Here is an 18,059-nt window from a genome sequence, read left to right as displayed (position 1 = left end):
ATATAGTATATAATATATTTGATAAGGATTTAGAAATGAATCCAATGTTTTTGATTTTAGGAATCCCAAGTGCAAATATAACTATTGCAGCCAAGAAAAGGTTATATAACATTCTTACATTTGCTGCTAGAAAAAATCTATTACTACAGTGGCTCAGTGATAAGAAACCCTCTGTCCAAGGCTGGCGAAAAGTCATATTTGAGATGGTGCCTTTGGAATATCTCACAAATATTCTACATGCCAAAGTAGATCAATTCCACATATTTGGCAGCCCTATCTGAATTATATTGGACCTGATCTCTCCTCCATTATCTCACAAGGAGTCTCTTGAACATGAACTCATTATATTCTGTGACTTCCCTGCACTATGGACTATTTCCAATGACATCCTATATTCATTTTTTGATCTGAGCTGTACCAGTGTTTGTTTGTTTGTTGTTGGGTTTTTTTTTAAATTATTATTCTTATTGTGTTTGTGAAAATAAGAAAACCCAATAAACATATTGTAAAAAAAACAAAACCTGTTGCATAACACAGTTCCGAGCTGAGCTCCCATTGGTAGAGGTGGAGGTGTAGAGCTCATTTACATATCAGGACCACTGAGTCCATCACCACGACGGATTATCGAGGGCCCCTCAGAGATGAGTTTTATCTTCATGAAAAGAGACTTTTTTTGACTTCACGACGTCTTTGGGTGAGTAAGTTTACAAATTCATCATTTTTTTTATCATGTCAGACGCTTCATACCAATAGTGTCTATTTTTTTAGAAGTTTGACTTGTTTTGGTCTTAATGGCGTCACCTTCATGATTCTAGTTTCATCCTCAGGTGTGTCTCTGGAGAGGTTTTCACCAAACAGGGTGAAAAAAGTTTGCGCAAATTCAGGGAATTCAATAGTTTTATCGACTGTTTGGACGCATCCACAATATGCAGGTTATTACAGTGCGTTTTAACGTGTTTTGGCTCAATTGTATTTTAATTGGCCTACTTAACGGTAATTAAGGCTCAATAAAGCCCCACCAGGTTTTCTGTGGTTTTGTAGGTCACAGTTTAGGGCCCAGCCAGTTACACCTCAACCATGTATGTATGGAGAACTAGTCTGTTAAGAAAAACTTTACAATTGAATTCATATATCGCCCAAAACAACGAAAAAACTTAGTTTGTGTCAACTTGAATAAAGTTTTTAGTTTTCTTTAACAGGGCTGCTGTGTTGTTAATTACCCAGCAGAGGGTGCTACAGTATAGCAGGCTACAAGGACCTGAACATAACCATCTGATGTATTAAGTAATACATCCATTACAGAGAAAAACAGATATAGATTTAGATAATGATGATAATAATAATAATAATAATAATAGAAGATAATAAATATAATTATAATAAAAAGTATATATATATATAATACTAAAAGAAAAATAACAGTAGTACACACATGATTACGTAGGAAATAATTATTTTGTTTTCATATAAATAAAAATTGGAAATAAAAGCTGATTTAAAAAAATAAAAAATCTTTTACTTTCTCGGCTGACGGAAGCGTTGTACTTTTGGCGCATGCGCAGTTCATTACTTCCGTCTCCTATGCGGAAGTTGTAAATGTTTGTTGTTTCTCTGGTTTAATGTTTGTTTAATGTTTGTTAAAACGGATTGCGGTATAAACTAGGTTACTGGTCAGTAACGACGCTGATAGTTGTGTTTTTATTCTGGCTAGTTTAACTTGTTTACTACCAACTGCTGATGTGTTTTATTAACTGAATTGTCATTTAATAGAACTACAAGCATCTAACGCGCAGTGCATGACGGGAAGAAAGTCTATAACCCGCGTTAAATGTTTTAAACGTTTCTACGGCGCTTTTACACCAAACACATCGAAAAGAGGAAACTGTTGTGATTATTTGAGGTTTAATCACATTCACTTCTGATCACTGATTAGATCTGATTTATTTAAGGTTAAACCCGTCACAGAGATCAGTTCCTCCCAGAATCAGTCCTCTGTCTCTGATATGTACAACTCATACTTACCTGGCAGGAGAGATACCATGATCATGAAGGTGGTTCTCCCAGGGCGAGGCTAGACCATTGCACAATCGGTCTCTGCTGACCCGTGCGAATTCCCCAAATGTGGGAATCTCGACTGCATAATTTGTGGTAGTGGGGGACTGCGTTCGCGCTCTCCCCCGACATACATGTTAAAGACATATGAACTAGAAAGCTGGGACAGGACTACTGTTGGAGAGAGTGGTTGGAATTACATGAATAATAACTTCAGTATTGTCATACATTACTAATTGTACTCTATTTACGAAGCAAAATTAATTAACGTGATGTTAATTCAAAGCATTACCATGCTTTAATGAATGCCAAATCACAGTCACTGCAGCTCTACCCAGTTAATACAGATATGGAAGTAAACTTTCAGTGAAGCAGAGAATAATCAAATAAGATAAGATATTCCTTTATTAGTCCTACAGTGGGGAAATGTGCAGTTTACAGCAGCAAAGGGGATGGTGCAAAAAACAAGATGCATCAGCTAACAAACAAACAAAGTGTAACAAAATATGAACCATTTAAATAGAAGGAAGTATAAAAATAGGAGCAGTATATACAGTATTGATAATAAACAGACTATTAACAAAATTGCACAAGAGGAAAATGATATTGCACAGTGAGAATGAATGAAATTCCACCTGAAAATATCAACTATTATTGTCAGTTTTTTGGTGTGTAAGTGGTCTACTGGGAGCAGTGCTGGTTGTGGAGTCTGACAGCTGCAGGAAGGAAGGACCTGCGATAGCGCTCCTTCACACACTTTTGTTCACTTTTTTTAAATTGCATATTTTTATAATGAAACATATTTTAAAATGTTCTGAATGTCGACAATCGGCTGTAAAGAAAATCATTGTGTAGTACAGAGTTAACATTAGGAAACTAGTATCTATATTTCCGGACGCATTCATTTATGTCGTCACTTCCTGTGAACACCTCCCTTGCCGGTATGAGTCGTGTAACCATGGTAACCCGCTAACCTAATGAGACCAAAATAACGGTTTGTGAGAATCAAAGTTACTGAATTAATTTAAAATATAGATACTACGCATAGCAAAGTGAACTCTTACGTACTTAACAATTAAATCGAAGCGTTATTGATATTTTACTGAGTTGCCCGCCAACATCTGTTATTGTCACTATAGCGCAATGCATTGTGGGATATTTATGCTGCCGTTTAGTGTCCAGCGTTGCATACTTTAATACTTCACCGGAAATAGTATGTAATTCGCGTACTTATTGGTGTCATACTAAAGTTTAGGACATACTAACTAGCATGTTAGTATGGGATTATTGACTTAAACATAGTTAGAGGGTTTGTTTCTCCTCTAGGAGCTCTTTTGTTGTGTAGTTTGTCACCGGACCGTTAAAACACATTATATTCTTCTTCATGTAACATTTGCGTGCTGTTGGTCTTTTTTATGCTGCAGCTGTGTTAATAATGTGGCTGTAAAATTAGTTTCTGATGATTTATATTGTCACGTGACGAAGGCGACTCCCAAGCAATTATTTTTATAAATCCCTAATTTCTTATAAATTTACTTATTTTTGTTGCGTTTGCATGGCATTTTGTTCACTGGTAAAAACGTTTAGTGGATTTGTTTCCAGTTTTCCCGAGTGTCACTTGAACGCATCATTGCCCTGCAGCACCGTCAGTGAGAGTAACTGTGCAGCGGATCAGTTCCTCACCTCCGACCCATTCACAGCATCGCTTCTCGGCCTTTTGGCTAAGATCAAGTGTAGTATCTGTTCTTATCAGTTTAATATCTGATACGTCCCCTACCCGGGGACCATATATTAAATTGATTTTTGGATCAGGGAGATGGAATAGGGGCTTGCTCCGTCCACTCCACGCATCGACCTGGTATTGCAGTACCTCCAGGAACGGTGCACCCCCTCATACTGTCTAATATAAATAATAATCACCAACATTAATATCAGTGCATTATATTAATTACTCATTAAGAGTTAATAAACAGGGTGCATTTTGCATTAAGTAATAATTGCATGATCTTTTTTGTTATGTGGTGTGTTTAAACTTTACTACAGTGTCTATAGTTGTTGTTTTAAGAGCAGGAGGCTGCATAGTGGAGACGTGTTATATGCATGTCAGTGTAAAATGAATCAAACCAGTGACTGAAATGAAACAAGGAGATTGCAAAAGGAAATGTGCTGACAACTTATTGGAGAGAGTGGTTGAATTACATGTATAATGGCTGCAGTACTATTAAACAATAAGAAGCAGAGAATAAACTGACGATTGTTCACTTTTTTAAATTGCATCTTGAAATCTTCTGAAGGTCGACAATCTGGTGTTAAAAAAAGAACTAATGCATTGTGTAGTACAGAGTTAACATTAGGAAACTAGCATTTATATTTCTGGACGCATTCATTTATGTCGTCACTTCCTGTGAAACCCCCCTTGCCGGTTTGAGACGTGTAACCATGGTAACCCGCTAAGCTAATGAGACCAAAATAACGGTTTGTGAAAATCAAAGTTACTGAATTATTTTTAAAATATATATTTTTCGCAAAGCAAAGTGAAATCTTACGTACATTACAGTTAAATCGAAAGCGTTATTGATGTTACTGAGCTGCCCGCCAACGTCTGTTATTGTCACTATAGCGCAATGCATTGTGGGATATTTATGCTGCCGTTTAGTGTCCAGCGTTGCATACTTTAATACTTCACCGGAAATAGTATGTAATTCGCGTACTTATTGGTGTCATACTAAAGTTTAGGACATACTAACTAGCATGTTAGTATGGAATTATTGACTTAAACATAGTTAGAGGGTTTGTTTCTCCTCTAGGAGCTCTTTTGTTGTGTAGTTTGTCACCGGACCGTTAAAACACATTATATTCTTCTTCATGTAACATTTGCGTGCTGTTGGTCTTTTTATGCTGCAGCTGTGTTCATAATGTGGCTGTAAAATTAGTTTCTGATGATTTATATTGTCACGTGACGAAGGCGACTCCCAAGCAATTATTTTTATAAATCCCTAATTTCTTATAAATTTACTTATTTTTGTTGCGTTTTCATGGCATTTTATTCACTGGTAAAAACGTTTAGTGGATTTGTTTCCAGTTTTCCCGAGTGTCACTTGAACGCATCATTGCCCTGCAGCACCGTCAGTGAGAGTAACTGTGCAGCGGATCAGTTCCTCACCTCCGACCCATTCACAGCATCGCTTCTCGGCCTTTTGGCTAAGATCAAGTGTAGTATCTGTTCTTATCAGTTTAATATCTGATACGTCCCCTACCCGGGGACCATATATTAAATTGATTTTTGGATCAGGGAGATGGAATAGGGGCTTGCTCCGTCCACTCCACGCATCGACCTGGTATTGCAGTACCTCCAGGAACGGTGCACCCCCTCATACTGTCTAATATAAATAATAATCACCAACATTAATATCAGTGCATTATATTAATTACTCTTTAAGAGTTAATAAACAGGGTGCATTTTGCATTAAGTAATAATTGCATGATCTTTTTTGTTATGTGGTGTTTAAACTTTACTACAGTGTCTATAGTTGTTGTTTTAAGAGCAGGAGGCTGCATAGTGGAGACGTGTTATATGCATGTCAGTGTAAAATGAATCAAACCAGTGACTGAAATGAAACAAGGAGATTGCAAAAGGAAATGTGCTGTGTTCACTGTCCCTTCCACATGTGGGAAAAATGTGAAAACATGCTTTTTTTTTCTTGGTAGATCTTCAAACTGCCCCTGTTTGATGGTGTTGATTTAGTTATTTACACTATAGGTTATAGGATTATTAGGCTCATTACCTAAAATTGTGAATCCTCTTTGCATAATTTCTGCTGCTTGTTGTTTCCCAGTCTGCTTTCAAGAAAGGCAAATACTTGTGTACAATTTATTATCTAAATTGTTTCTCCGTGCTGTTAGTTACATACGGTACGACAAGGTATTAGGGCCACATTGAGGGGGAAAAAAAATCAGAGATTTCAAGAATAAAGTCATAATATTACGAGAAAAACGTCTGAATTTAATGAGAATAAAGTCATACTATTTCAGGGGGGAAAAAAGTCGTAATATTACGAGAATAAAGTCATAACTTTACGAGAAAAAAGCCGTAATATTACGAGAAATAAAGACACTTGTGACAACAAAATGCCATATGCAATCAAATTAATAATATCGTTAAGTCGTTGATTTACACATACAACAAATTTTTATATCGCTTTTCCGTTTTAAACATCATAAAATATAGTTCTTGAGAATTTCTGTCGTTGCCTTGCATCGCAAACTAAGGCTGGACTCGGCTCTGATTTTTTTAAAATCATGTCCCTACACCGTAAAACTATCAACCTTTACCCCACATAGAGTAATCAGACCAATCATCCAACTCAACAGTAACATCTACTATATTTATTTCTAAGACAATCCTACAAGTGTAATAATTAACAGCATCATTATATCTCAAACATGATCAACGGCAGTTTCAACACATCAAAATGTCACTCCTGAAATTGAACACTGGAAAGGTTTTCTCACATCACAATAAAACAACAAGCATTAGTTTCTATCCAAGACTTTACATTAATAATGTGCCCCACTGCACAGTAATAACATTTAGCTATCACATGAATACAAAAAACAGCAGAAAAGTTCTTAAACATACACTAAGGTATAGTAAAAAAGGAGAACTTTACACATCAATTTCACAACAATATGTTAAAATGTTCCACGTAGTGCAGTACATATATAAAGGCAGTGAAAGAGACTAAAAAATACAAAACGTAAACTCTGACAATCACATGTGATGTAGTGAGATGTTTTTATCCCTGAGATTCCCGAACAAGCAAGATTAATTCCAGTTTGAAGCATCCAAACATCTGAAAAAAAACATATAAAACTAACAAAATGATTCAACCTAAAGCCCCTGAACTGGATATTACTTGAGTTTTTACATGTGATGTGCTGTTTCCTTTTAAACTAATGACATTTTTGGAGAAATCATGCAATTTGTTAAGCATTAAACTAACATCTTGCACCATTTTGTTGGAAACATAGATAGAGGTCACATTAAATTAAACTGTACCACAAAACACCTTATATGGATAATGCAAAAACTAAGAATGCTCCTCTAAAATAGACGAGAGCTAAACACCAGGTTTATGTTTTAGCTGCCTCGTCATATCACTTTCTAGACAGAATAAGTCTGTCGTGTTCCCCTCAACAACCTTGACTTTGTCTTGAAATGCGATTGACAATCTCATAAAATATACATTCTCCCATAATGACAAAATAAATACATCACTTCTTCTTTTTAGAGAAAAACACAACTGCAATTTTGACAATTTCAAACTCTACCTTGAATTTAAGGTTGAAATTGTGATATTGTCAAATTTAAAAGCCCTAAATCAACTGCTGGCAAACTGTTGTACTGCAACAACTACTGCATATCCACTGTACTGCTTTTACTTTATAGAGTCACAGAAAATACATCAGGCATATGATCAACATGTAAAATAACTCACAAAGAACTCACATATTCTGAATGTGCTGTATACATGAATGTTCAAGGAATGCTCCTAAAAGCTGAATAATATCTGCATTATCCCACATGTCTTACATCGGAACATGCTCCATTCAGAATAAGACCTAATTCAGAATATCCAAATGGAATATGCTGATAACACGACCCGTATAATAGTGGAATATTAGTGTACATGTAAACGTAGTCAATGATTCCTGAAATCTGTACCAACATGAGTGTCACCTTCCAGCATCTAGTCTTGCATCACCCTGTGCTCACTAACTCCTTTTTTTTTTGCGCTGTTAGACCAAAAAAAAACATGCACATCATTCAAAGAAAGGGACTAAAAAGTTTTGAGTTTGATGAAGATGGAACTTCGATGGCGATGGTGCTTCACTCTCCCATCCCATTTTTTTAGGAGAGAAGGTCAGTAGTTGTGAATGCACCATGGGATAGTGGTGAATTTATTTCCCTCAAGAAACCCCTTTGTCCAGGTTTCCATCGCCGCGCCGGCAGCCGGTCACACCGCTCGCTGCCGGAGAGTCTCCCCCTCGCTGCTTTTGCTGCCCGTTACATCTCTGTTTTCCGGAAGCAAGGCAGTGACCTCTGAAAATAGATCAATAATTTAGCATGTTGCTGAATTATTATGAGGTTTTGTCTACAGGTGTCAATTCAAATTTATTTATGTGGCCTGAAATCTTCTCTCATCGCTAAGATTTTCCCAGAGGGCTTTACGATCTGTACAGCAGTAGCCTCTATCTTTAGGCAAATATGTAGCTGCAGCCAACAGTCGGTTAGCTTAGCATAAAGACTGGAAACAGAGGGAAACAGCTAGCCTGGCATAAAACGGCAAATAGTCATTTTTACACTTAGATTTTGCACAACGTGAGAGTGATATTGACCTTTTTGTCTAACTATGTAAGAAAGTGAATAAGCTCATTGTCTTACAAGACAATAACAATAAATTATTTTTTAGGATATTAGATAATGCCCATTTATTTTTCTAAATCTCCAAATCATCTCTGATCCCCACCGGAACTGAAACCTCAAAGTGAAAGACTGAAAGTAAAACTTAATTTTATTATATGATGTGCTGTTAAACATTACTGTTTGTATTCTACGAAGGATTAAAAATCACATTTTAAATTAAGAAATTCATTACTATTGTTCAGCATAGTTCTGTCATCAGTCTCAGTGCAGAGTGATGGTCTAGCATTCTGTTTATAACCATCTTTAGTTTATTACCTTTTTAATCTGAGCCACTTTCAATAACTAGAGTTGGACTGTAGATAGAGACGTGCACTAATCACGTCTCTCATTGTAATTTTAAAACTGTTTTCTTTAAAGAAATGTGGAGGGAAGAATGAGAAATGACAGGAAATAAAGTGTGACAGTGATAAATACCTTCACCTAACCTGTTTCCTGTACATGCCCTTTCCCAGAATACTCTCTGTACTCACCTTTCATCTCAGTTTCCATCTTGCTGTTGTTTTCTGCAGCTGACTTCGGACGGTTGCAGCTGTTCTTAGCTGCTGTGCGGCTGCCGGCAGAGTCCGCTGCTTTCATCTTTACTTGATCCTGTTTTCCTGCGACACCGGTAGGTTTCTTAGCATCCACAGTGTCCATCTTCACCAGGCAGAGAGTCTGCAGCAGACCCATGGAGTCAAAGTCTTCTCCGCGGCATTCGTCTCGTTTCCTTAACAACTCCAACACCTACAGTCAGAAAACATACGGAATTGGACAAGCATCAGAAATCGGGAGTGATTTTGGACACAACCCTGGACACTGGCAGACAAACAGTACATGATAGCGACACCTTGATGTATTTGTAGGACTTTAGTTCGCTGATGTTCTCCGCCAGGAAGAGCAGATACAGAGAGAGATCGTCCCATTGGTTACCGGGGGTGGGCAGGACGCTGACAGTGGGCAGTGATTGGTAGGTTTCCAGGAAGCTGGCGTATCCGTGGCAGAAGAGGGGACGGACACTGGCGTAGATCACCACGGGAATCAGCGCAATGAACAGCACAAAGTTGACGAGGCTGGAAACCGAGTAAAAGAAACAGTTTGACATGCAGAGAGGAGACGAGAAATCTAATCACAACTTTTAGAGTGAATAAAAAATCTGAAGTTTCTCTGGATAATTGTGCAAAGTGACATTACCGACGATGACCCATTATAGAGGTGGACACCTTATGATATTAATGCGATCTAGAACTAACCAGAGAATAAAATATCCAAACAGCCTACTACACAGACAAATACCTCAGCAAAGAGAAGACTCCCACGGCGATGAGCTTACACTGCACCTTTTCGGGGACACTCGGGTCGTCGGCGAGCAGGCCGATACGCAGCGTGCAGCCAAACTCGTCCGTGACCGAGGCCAGGCGGAGGTAGTAGCCCAGGTAGACGCAGGCACATAGCAGGGTGACGAGAGTCAGGCCGCGACACAGCAGGTAGTAAAACAGCATCGATCGCGAGCAACGCTTGGTCATCAGAAACTTCTCCACCAGCGGGTAATTGAAGCAGCCCTCGGTGGGGTCGCTGGTGTAGGAGAATACAGGAGCAGAGAGAGAAAGAACAGTGAAAAGAAAGCAGAAAGCCAGGATGCTTAAAATTTGTGATTATTAGTTAAACAACAACAAAGGACCCCCAGTTGTCATATATTTCACGCACTGCACAAACACCAACCAGTTTTCTTCTGCGCTGCCAAACCTGAACGTAGCCTAACCCCAACCAATTTACTCTGCAAATCTAAGTTAATTTCAGGTGTCCTCATGTACCTGTCTGGGGTGAGCAGTCCTGAGGTGGCCATGCGTTTTGCCAGAGTGACGGCACGGTTGTAACACCGGTCCAACTCCTCCAGGATGAAGCTGAGGTCCGACTGCAGGAGGGGTGCCGCAGAAAATCTCCAGAACAACGCCGGGGTGTACATCAGCACCGACACCAGCAACAGAATGTAGGGAAAGAACTGGAGAAAAGAGGCAGGATGGTAAGTAACAAATCAGTATTGGCATTAACATTCCTACTCATACAAAACAACCAAACAGCTGTTCTCTCTCCACCAAAGCACAGGAGTCTCTGTTCGATCTTTAGCTGAAATGCACACAAGTATTATTCCTGCAGCGAGGAGGTTTTTACAAATAAGCCCAAAACTTGACACATGATTCACTTGAAAGACAACTGACCACTATTTCATTTGCATAAAGGTATGAAGATATATTTTTATCAGCGTGTGTTAATTAGGAGGCTTTGTTTGGTTCACTGGTTATAATATTGATCAACAGTGCAGTAGTGGTTCTGCAGAGCAGATGAAGCAATGACGTCCTTGTGTGTGTTTCTGAAACAGAGAAGGTATGATGTATTTTCAAACCAGTAATATGTTTGTTTTAGGGCTATCTCCAGTGGATTTTGCACAGAAATGGGAGCTACTGCAAACTCCTCAGTAACACAATAAAGCCGATTGTATAGACAGAAACTCACTAAACAGTGTCAAATGTGGGTGTGTCTTATCAATGACCCAAGTTGAACTTAAAGTATAAAGTGCCGCAGCAAACCACCAGAACTTGTCTGATCAAGTTTAGGAGGTTAATAGAGGAACAAATCAGCTGTTTTTCATAAGGTTTCTGTAACTGCACTGAACGTCTGTGTATTTATTAAGAAAACAATATGTGAGTGTGAAACAATGATTTGAAAGTAGCATAAGTGAAAGGACAAAGTTCAGTGTAGCTGGACAGTAGATCAAGCTGTAAATACTCTTTCACTTTACCGTGTGTGTCACTACAGAACATTTTCATGTAGCCTACTATTAGCTGTGCTATTGTAGCGCCGGTGCTGCTAGAGTCACTACAGTAAGATCAATTTAGGAATGTAAAGAGTCACACGCCCAATATTGCACTCTATGCTTCGTCTTTAAGCCTACAACATCGTCATAATAAATATTCTGTGCTGCCTGTGCAGAATTTAAATTTTAACTATTATACTACCTTCAATTAAATACACCATACAAGGAAACACCACAACATACAGAGAACAATTTAATGATGATGTAACAACAATCCTGTACTCTCAGATTTTAACCACGTGGTTCCTGTTATTAATCTTTAAGAAAAACTGTCAAACTTGTATTAATTCCATGCAGCATGGGACACTTTTTATTATAGCTATATTATTACTGTATGGCATGATGACTTATATTGAAATGAGTCTGTCTAAACCTGTCTTACTGTTCTGGTAGAAGGTGTGTTTTAAACCGTGTGCATACATGTTTTAATCCTCAAACTAAAGATAAACAATTACTCATATAAATAGTTTCAGTAACTGTGTTAATGTGTGTGCGTGTGCGTGTGTGTGTGTGTGTGTACCTTGTGCAGCCACAGAGGTAGAGTGTGTGTATGTACAGACGCCCAGCAGAACGAGTCCACGTAAGCAGCTTGCCTCCAGGAGAAGTTAGAAGGAGCAAAACAGCTGATCTGAGTACCTGAGAGAAACATAGAGGCAGAAAACAACACACAGAAACATGAGAGTAAGTGACTGGAACAAGAGTGAAACGTTGAAATTATTATTTTAATCTGCAGACTTCTCTAAAGAAAAACAGATCAGGCTTTTCATTGGTTTGACACTGCAGGATTATAAGAAGTTTTTGAACCTTTTGAATATACAGTGTGATGGAATAATTGATATACAAGTTATCTTTGGAAGGAAGAGGTCCGGAGCTGATGATGTCTTACAAAAGAAGGTTTATTGAAGCTTGGCCAAGGAGAATTGACAGGTCTCCACAATAGATGCTCTCTGCGTGAAGGCCTCACAACTCTGCCCTTCCTCCCCGGTGCTCAGTGTCTTACCCCTTATCATGTTATGACTTACTTCGTTCCTCTGGCATCTCTGACCCTGGTTGCCCTAGCGACTGGCTCTACGGTCTCCACTACAGGCACAGCTGTACAGATAACGGTGGCTCCTCTAGACAGGACTCCAACCCAAGAATGTCAACAGAGGGACACTCTGACAAACACTCTGACCTTTCTACCAATAAGAGAGGAATTGATGGAAAATTCCATCACATACAGTATATAAAAGGTTCAAAGTTCATGTAATGATGGATTTAGCTTTTTTTCTTCAGTATATCTTAGGATACATCCACACTAATACGTTTCTGTTTTATAACAGCATTTTAAAGTAAAAACGACATTGCGACAAGCGTTTTAGGGCCATTTCAAAATTGATCTCTGTCCGTACTACCACGCCTGAAAACGCATATCACATGACCATTCACGTACACTGGGCTTGCGCGTGCTGATGTAAACAGGAAGCAGCTTGAATTGATGCAAAGCGCGTGAATAATAGCTTCCTTCCTGCGCATGTAGGCAGTAGTAGCATTAAAATAAAATGCAGAATTTAACTGCACAACAGCTGCTAGCAGAGACGACAAGGTCAGCAACGCTTGTAACTGGTTATCCATGTTGTAATTAACCTCTGGTGGTCGAGGCTGATGTTGTTTGTTGTCTTCCGAAAAAGGTTCACGTGATGACGAATCCGAGAAGGACACGTCATGACTGATACGACCCAATCAAGAAGTGAACGTGGACATCTGCGTCATCGTTTTTAAAAGGTCTCCGTTTCTGTCCATCCAGACTAAAACTCAACCCCGGAGTTTTAAAACTAAAACGGGGTCAGCAGCGTTTTCAAATGTCTACGTGTTAGGGGCTCAATGTAGCAAAAGTTATGAATTTTAAAATGAAAACGTATTAGTGTGGATGTGGCCTTATGTCTTCATAATGTCTCTTGAGTGTGTGCTGCTCTGTTTCCATTAACATTGCAGATCTCTCTCTAATTCCCCACCTCATAGTGATTTGGTGTGATCTGTGCTTGACATCTCAGGTCTGTGGTTTAATCTAGAGCGCATGCAGCTGACCTGACTAACATGATTAGGCTTCAGTTAGCCTTTCTGTTAACCCTCCGGACTAGACTGGATCTGGTCTCTTGTGGTCTTGACTCCAGCCCTGGCCCCCCAAACTCACCTACTGAAACTTCCTGAGCGAAGGCCAGAGAGATGAAGAGGAGGGGGAGGCCCACTGCCACACAGGTCACCATCTTGTCCACAGCCAGCTCAGTCCGGATGTTGCGGTATCGAGCCTGGTTCGGGTCCTTCAGCAGAAAATCGCTGAACACGTACTCTGTAGCCACGTGGGCAATGGCCATCTTAGCGCTCGTCTGTTACCTGCAGCACATAAATAAAACCTGAAGACACAAAAATCAAGAAACACTTGAGACATTTAGATTAATTCTCCGTGTAGAATATTGACATGTTCCTCCTTCCTCACAGTTTTGAGCTCCTTTTTGCCTGGCAAATTTAATTTGTAGAATGCAAAGCAAGGTATCAGGTCAACAGTGTGTGGTTACTTGCCAAAGAGGCTGGTAAAGTACAGCAGACAACCACAGACAAAGACTACCAGACCGGTGGCTGCTGGTTACTTCCCCAATTTTCTTGCACTGCTTCCTAACTTCCTAAATGAATAATGCATTATTTTGACTGATATGATGTTCATAAACTTTATGACCACCTTAATAAGCTTGAAATAAAAGTGACATCTATAAATACATCTTGATTGTATTCATATAGTTAAGATGTTATGTTAGAAATTCCATATTGGGCAATTTTGTTCCTTATTTATTATTTATCTTATAATAATAATAATAATAATAATAATCTTTATTTATATAGCACCTTTCAAAACACAGTTATAAAGAGCTTTACAATAAAAACAAAACACATTTAAAACACAAGGATAAAGAAATGTACTAAAAGACAATAACTAAACACATAAACACCCCAAAGGGTAAAACAACTAAAATGTCATAAAACTCACAATAAAAACGTGTATATTGTCCAAACAAGGCTGCTGAAAACTATTATATTTTTCACTTGACATATACCTTCCTTCTAATCTCTTTACCATAATTATATATGTTTATGTATGTGACATATTTATGATGCACATTTCTTGAAAATCTGGTTGAGTCTGTTTGTATAACCTCGTTTGGCTTCTTTCTTTCATCCTATTCCTGTAAAACCTGAAGCTACACTTGTCAAGAAGTTCAAAGTATGTAAAGATCTTGAACTTCATGGTATTTTTGAGGAAGCTGAATTGAGATATGTGTATAGTAATAATCTATTGTGCAGCATGAACACAATTAGAAGAAAGTTACTTGCTAGATTTGAAAAAATAGTTGAAAGATATATTGTTAAAACCAAAATTACTAACATATATTCAAATCAAGCACAATTATGGCACTGAATCTGATGTTCTAGCAAACTTATCGAGGAGTCGAAGGTCTTTAGTTTCACAGATAAGAACAGGAATCCTTCCTCTGGTCCTTGAAGCCAGGAAGACAACAAGATGTGCAAAGTATGCAAGTTAGGGGGAAATGAATCCCATCTCCTTCTGTATTGTCCATACCATGATGAGTTAAGAACTTCTGTTTTATATGAAATGTCTGTTCCAAATCCAGAAATGTTTTGGTGCTCGGATGATGACAAAATGATACGGTTATTTAGTTTTAATGCTTACAAATTGGTTTATTTGTTTAGTATTATTTGTAATTTATGCTGCTACTTTGTCTTTGTCTTTTCTTTATTTTCTAAATAATGGTGTCTTGTAACTAGCCTGTTTGGGCTGGACATATTATTAATACATGACCACAATTATAATCAAATAAATCAAAATACAGTGCTTGAATCTTACCTAATGTAACCTCAGCTCAAAACAGAAATAACTGTAAATTGTAGACTTAATAAACTGATGGTTCTTTGCCTTATCTGATGCTCTCCAACCGTGAATAAGCATTTTAGTCATCACTACTTAGATGCAGCTGTGGCTGCTTTAAAAAGTGGTGAAACATGTGTTTATAAAACCCGAGGATGGAAACAACTCGTGACTCTTCCAACAACATCAACAGGCTGGAAAACCAGCTGCAGCTGGACGTGCAGTTGTAACATTATAGTTGATACTCTTTTGTATTATATTTACAGCAATAAAATCACTTGATGTGGAAGTTAGGTTGAGTATGTTATTTAACTAGCTTTAAGCATGGCCGATCAGAAAACTCATGCATAATAAATACACTTCACTTTTCAGTAGCTTCAATTTAAAAGCTTCTCAGTAAAACACAATAAAATAACATTACCACTAATTCAGCTCATTATAATTTACAGTAAAACAGGATAATGAACTTGAACTTACCGACCTGCTCCTGCAGACTTTAATGAGTCGTATTAATAAAGTGTCATAGCTGCAAGTGTACTCAACTTCTGCTGCAGCAAATGTGTTTTAAATGATGTTGCAGACGAGACATTCAATAAAGAAACACCCTGGAACTGCTCGACATGAGTCTGAGTCTTCTTCCTGAAAGACACAACTTCTTCCTCCCTCTTAAACACGGGGGCCTTCAGGTGCACATCGAAAGCTCGGATTTTCCAGTTGCAATGCTGCCTTCAAATGGAGCTCGTGAATTTGTGTTTCGGAGAGTCGAGAACACACTATTGTTTTGTTTTTTTAGGTAGGGTTGTGTTTATTTCCCATGGGCTGTGGTGGATGAAATATTCACCTTTTATATATGTTAAAGTAGTAATACCACACTGTACAAATCATGCATTTAAAATCTACAAAAGTATTAACATCAAAATGTACTTAAAGTAGTCACTATGCAGAATGGTCCATTCTAGAGTAATATATAATATATTAATGGATTATAATTAGTGATGCAAGTAGTAATATCACAATATCAAGTAGTAATATCACGCTGTAAAATTCCTGCATTTAAAATCTACAAAAGTATTAACATCAAAATATACTTAAAGTACCCAAAGTAAAAGTAGTCACTATGCAGAATGGTCCATTTTAGAATAATATATATTATATTACTGTAGTATAATTAGTGATGCATTAACGTGTTCATATCTTTAATGTTGCAGCTGGTAAGGTGGAGCTCATTTTAATCACTTTATATAGGCTACTGCAAAGTAACTAGTAGCTAAAGCTGTAAAATAAATGTAGTGCAGTTAAAGTACATTTGCATAAAATGGAAAAACTCAAGTAAACTACAAGCACCTCCAAATTGTACTTAAGCACAATACTTGAGTACTTAGATTCTACCACTGCCCATGGAAGATTATTACTTTGTTTTACTCTCATTTCTCATTACCAATCATGAACTGTTGAAATGCAAAAAACACTATTTTGGAAAAATTAACAAAGCAACACAATCTTTTTTATGTCAGCTACAATAAAAACAAAGCTCGTAAGACTAAAACTACGTTAATGGCAAACACATTGTGCACTCGACTTCCAGTGTCTAAAATTCAACCTAACAAGTTCTGTTTGAATGAATGCAAAGAACTGTGGGATCGCAAACCATCCAACAATAAATGCAACACAAAATTATTATTGACACAAAATGTGAAAATTAGCTAAATATGTGAAATGCAAACAAAACCCAAGCTCAGAAAAAAAAGTTCAGCAAGATGATTTACAAAATAATGAAGAAGAAAAATGCAGTTCTGTTTAACAAAACCTTATTTTTCTGACTTTTCTCAAATCTGTACTTCTTTATTGTTAAATGCTATGGCCAAGGCTAATATGGCTTTTAGAATATTCATATACAGTATCTAAAAAAAAAATCTATGGAAACACTGTTTACTGCTCACAACTAGTTGAAATTGCAAGGGATCATTACAGTCCTACAAAGAGCTCTGCATCTGTTGCAAATACATATGTTCAGCACTGTTGTTGTAAAACTCCACATATATTTCTCAAAAAATACTTTCAGAAAATGTTCTCAACAGTAGTTGAGAGATCTGTATGTCTTGATGATGACTTTAAAATTGATTAACAGAGTACATATCAGGGCTTAAAGATAAAAAAAAAAGAACCTGCAGAAGAAACATTGCTTGAGTTAATGTTAAGTGCTGTAATTATACTTAGATGGATATAAATGTTTTTTATGTTTGTGCAGTCAAAATCATGATGTGAAAACTCTCAACCCTAGTTTGGATTGGTTAATTTTAGAGTAAACTGGCCATAATAATGGTTATTTATAGTTGTTTTAGTCTTCTATACATTTTTTATGAATAAAACAATCCTGCTAGTTTTTAACAGGATTTGTTTATGGTGTGTTTGTTCATCAAAAATATTATAATATGGTGTAAATATACTCTGTATTTGTTATTTCAATCAAACTTTCCATTGTTCCACTTTAGGAAATATGGTTTTTTCCGAAAAGTGGGACAAGATGATTTGCTTAATGTGGGACAGCATGAATTGTGCAATAATAATGGTTATTTATAGATGTTTTAGTCTTCTAATGCATTATTAAAGATATTTAAGGTAAAGTGCAAATTATAGTCCATAAATGAGGGTGGCTGCATCTCTGTTAAAATTGAGTTGAGTTATGAGTTGTTATTTTTTTCTAATTTCTGCAGGTTGTTGTTTTTTACTTTTTAATTTACTTGAGAAAA

At 37.4% G+C, this 18,059-nt stretch overlaps 1 protein-coding gene, 1 long non-coding RNA gene and 3 other non-coding genes across 8 annotated transcripts; 4 read left to right on the top strand and 1 right to left on the bottom strand.

Annotated features, from left to right (window-relative positions):
- Nucleotides 1–565: 565 nt before the first annotated feature.
- LOC119491942 lies at nucleotides 566–13,568 on the top strand. 3 transcript variants are annotated; one of them, XR_005207685.1, is made up of 5 exons: nucleotides 566–694; nucleotides 9,049–9,146; nucleotides 10,306–10,538; nucleotides 11,920–12,071; nucleotides 13,061–13,568. It is a non-coding gene; the product is annotated as an uncharacterized LOC119491942 (long non-coding RNA). The 3 variants fall into 3 exon arrangements; XR_005207684.1 differs by having other exon boundaries at nucleotides 571–694; nucleotides 10,347–10,538; nucleotides 13,424–13,568; XR_005207683.1 differs by having other exon boundaries at nucleotides 571–694; nucleotides 13,424–13,568.
- LOC119492154 lies at nucleotides 2,015–2,180 on the top strand. Its single transcript, XR_005207726.1, has one exon. It is a non-coding gene; the product is annotated as a U1 spliceosomal RNA (small nuclear RNA).
- Nucleotides 3,754–3,944, top strand: LOC119492158. The gene has a single exon (XR_005207730.1). It is a non-coding gene; the product is annotated as a U2 spliceosomal RNA (small nuclear RNA).
- Nucleotides 5,234–5,424, top strand: LOC119492157. Its single transcript, XR_005207729.1, has one exon. It is a non-coding gene; the product is annotated as a U2 spliceosomal RNA (small nuclear RNA).
- On the bottom strand, nucleotides 6,411–15,923 carry LOC119491941 (pannexin-1-like). 2 transcript variants are annotated; one of them, XM_037776219.1, is made up of 8 exons: nucleotides 15,787–15,923; nucleotides 13,564–13,763; nucleotides 11,911–12,026; nucleotides 10,330–10,517; nucleotides 9,812–10,090; nucleotides 9,366–9,588; nucleotides 9,010–9,262; nucleotides 6,411–8,155 (listed from the first exon to the last, which is right to left on the bottom strand). In XM_037776219.1, the coding sequence occupies exons 2-8, from the start codon at nucleotides 13,742–13,744 to the stop codon at nucleotides 8,070–8,072; spliced, it is 1,326 nt and encodes a 441-aa protein (XP_037632147.1). In that variant the 5' UTR covers nucleotides 13,745–13,763; nucleotides 15,787–15,923; the 3' UTR covers nucleotides 6,411–8,069. The 2 variants fall into 2 exon arrangements, with proteins under 2 accessions (XP_037632147.1, XP_037632148.1); XM_037776220.1 differs by lacking the exon at nucleotides 15,787–15,923 and having other exon boundaries at nucleotides 9,366–9,510; nucleotides 13,564–13,777.
- Between the last annotated feature and the right edge of the window lie 2,136 nt (nucleotides 15,924–18,059).

Source organism: Sebastes umbrosus, chromosome 7, assembly GCF_015220745.1.
Source record: "Sebastes umbrosus isolate fSebUmb1 chromosome 7, fSebUmb1.pri, whole genome shotgun sequence".
Taxonomy (NCBI): Eukaryota; Metazoa; Chordata; class Actinopteri; order Perciformes; family Sebastidae; genus Sebastes; species Sebastes umbrosus.
The sequence above is the reverse complement of the archived record's forward strand: the minus strand, read 5'-3'. Positions and strand labels throughout refer to the sequence as shown.

What these genes read in the sequence shown, in the direction of transcription:
- LOC119491941 (XM_037776219.1), bottom strand. Translation starts at nt 13,744, where the DNA reads ATGGCCATTGCCCACGTGGCTACAGAGTACGTGTTCAGCGATTTTCTG. An exon ending in GGACTGCTCACCCCAGACAG is followed by an intron (nt 10,091 to 10,329) that starts GTACATGAGGAC and finishes CTCCTACACCAG; the next exon opens with CGACCCCACCGAGGGCTGCT. An exon ending in AGTCCTACAAATACATCAAG is followed by an intron (nt 9,263 to 9,365) that starts GTGTCGCTATCA and finishes TTCTGACTGTAG; the next exon opens with GTGTTGGAGTTGTTAAGGAA.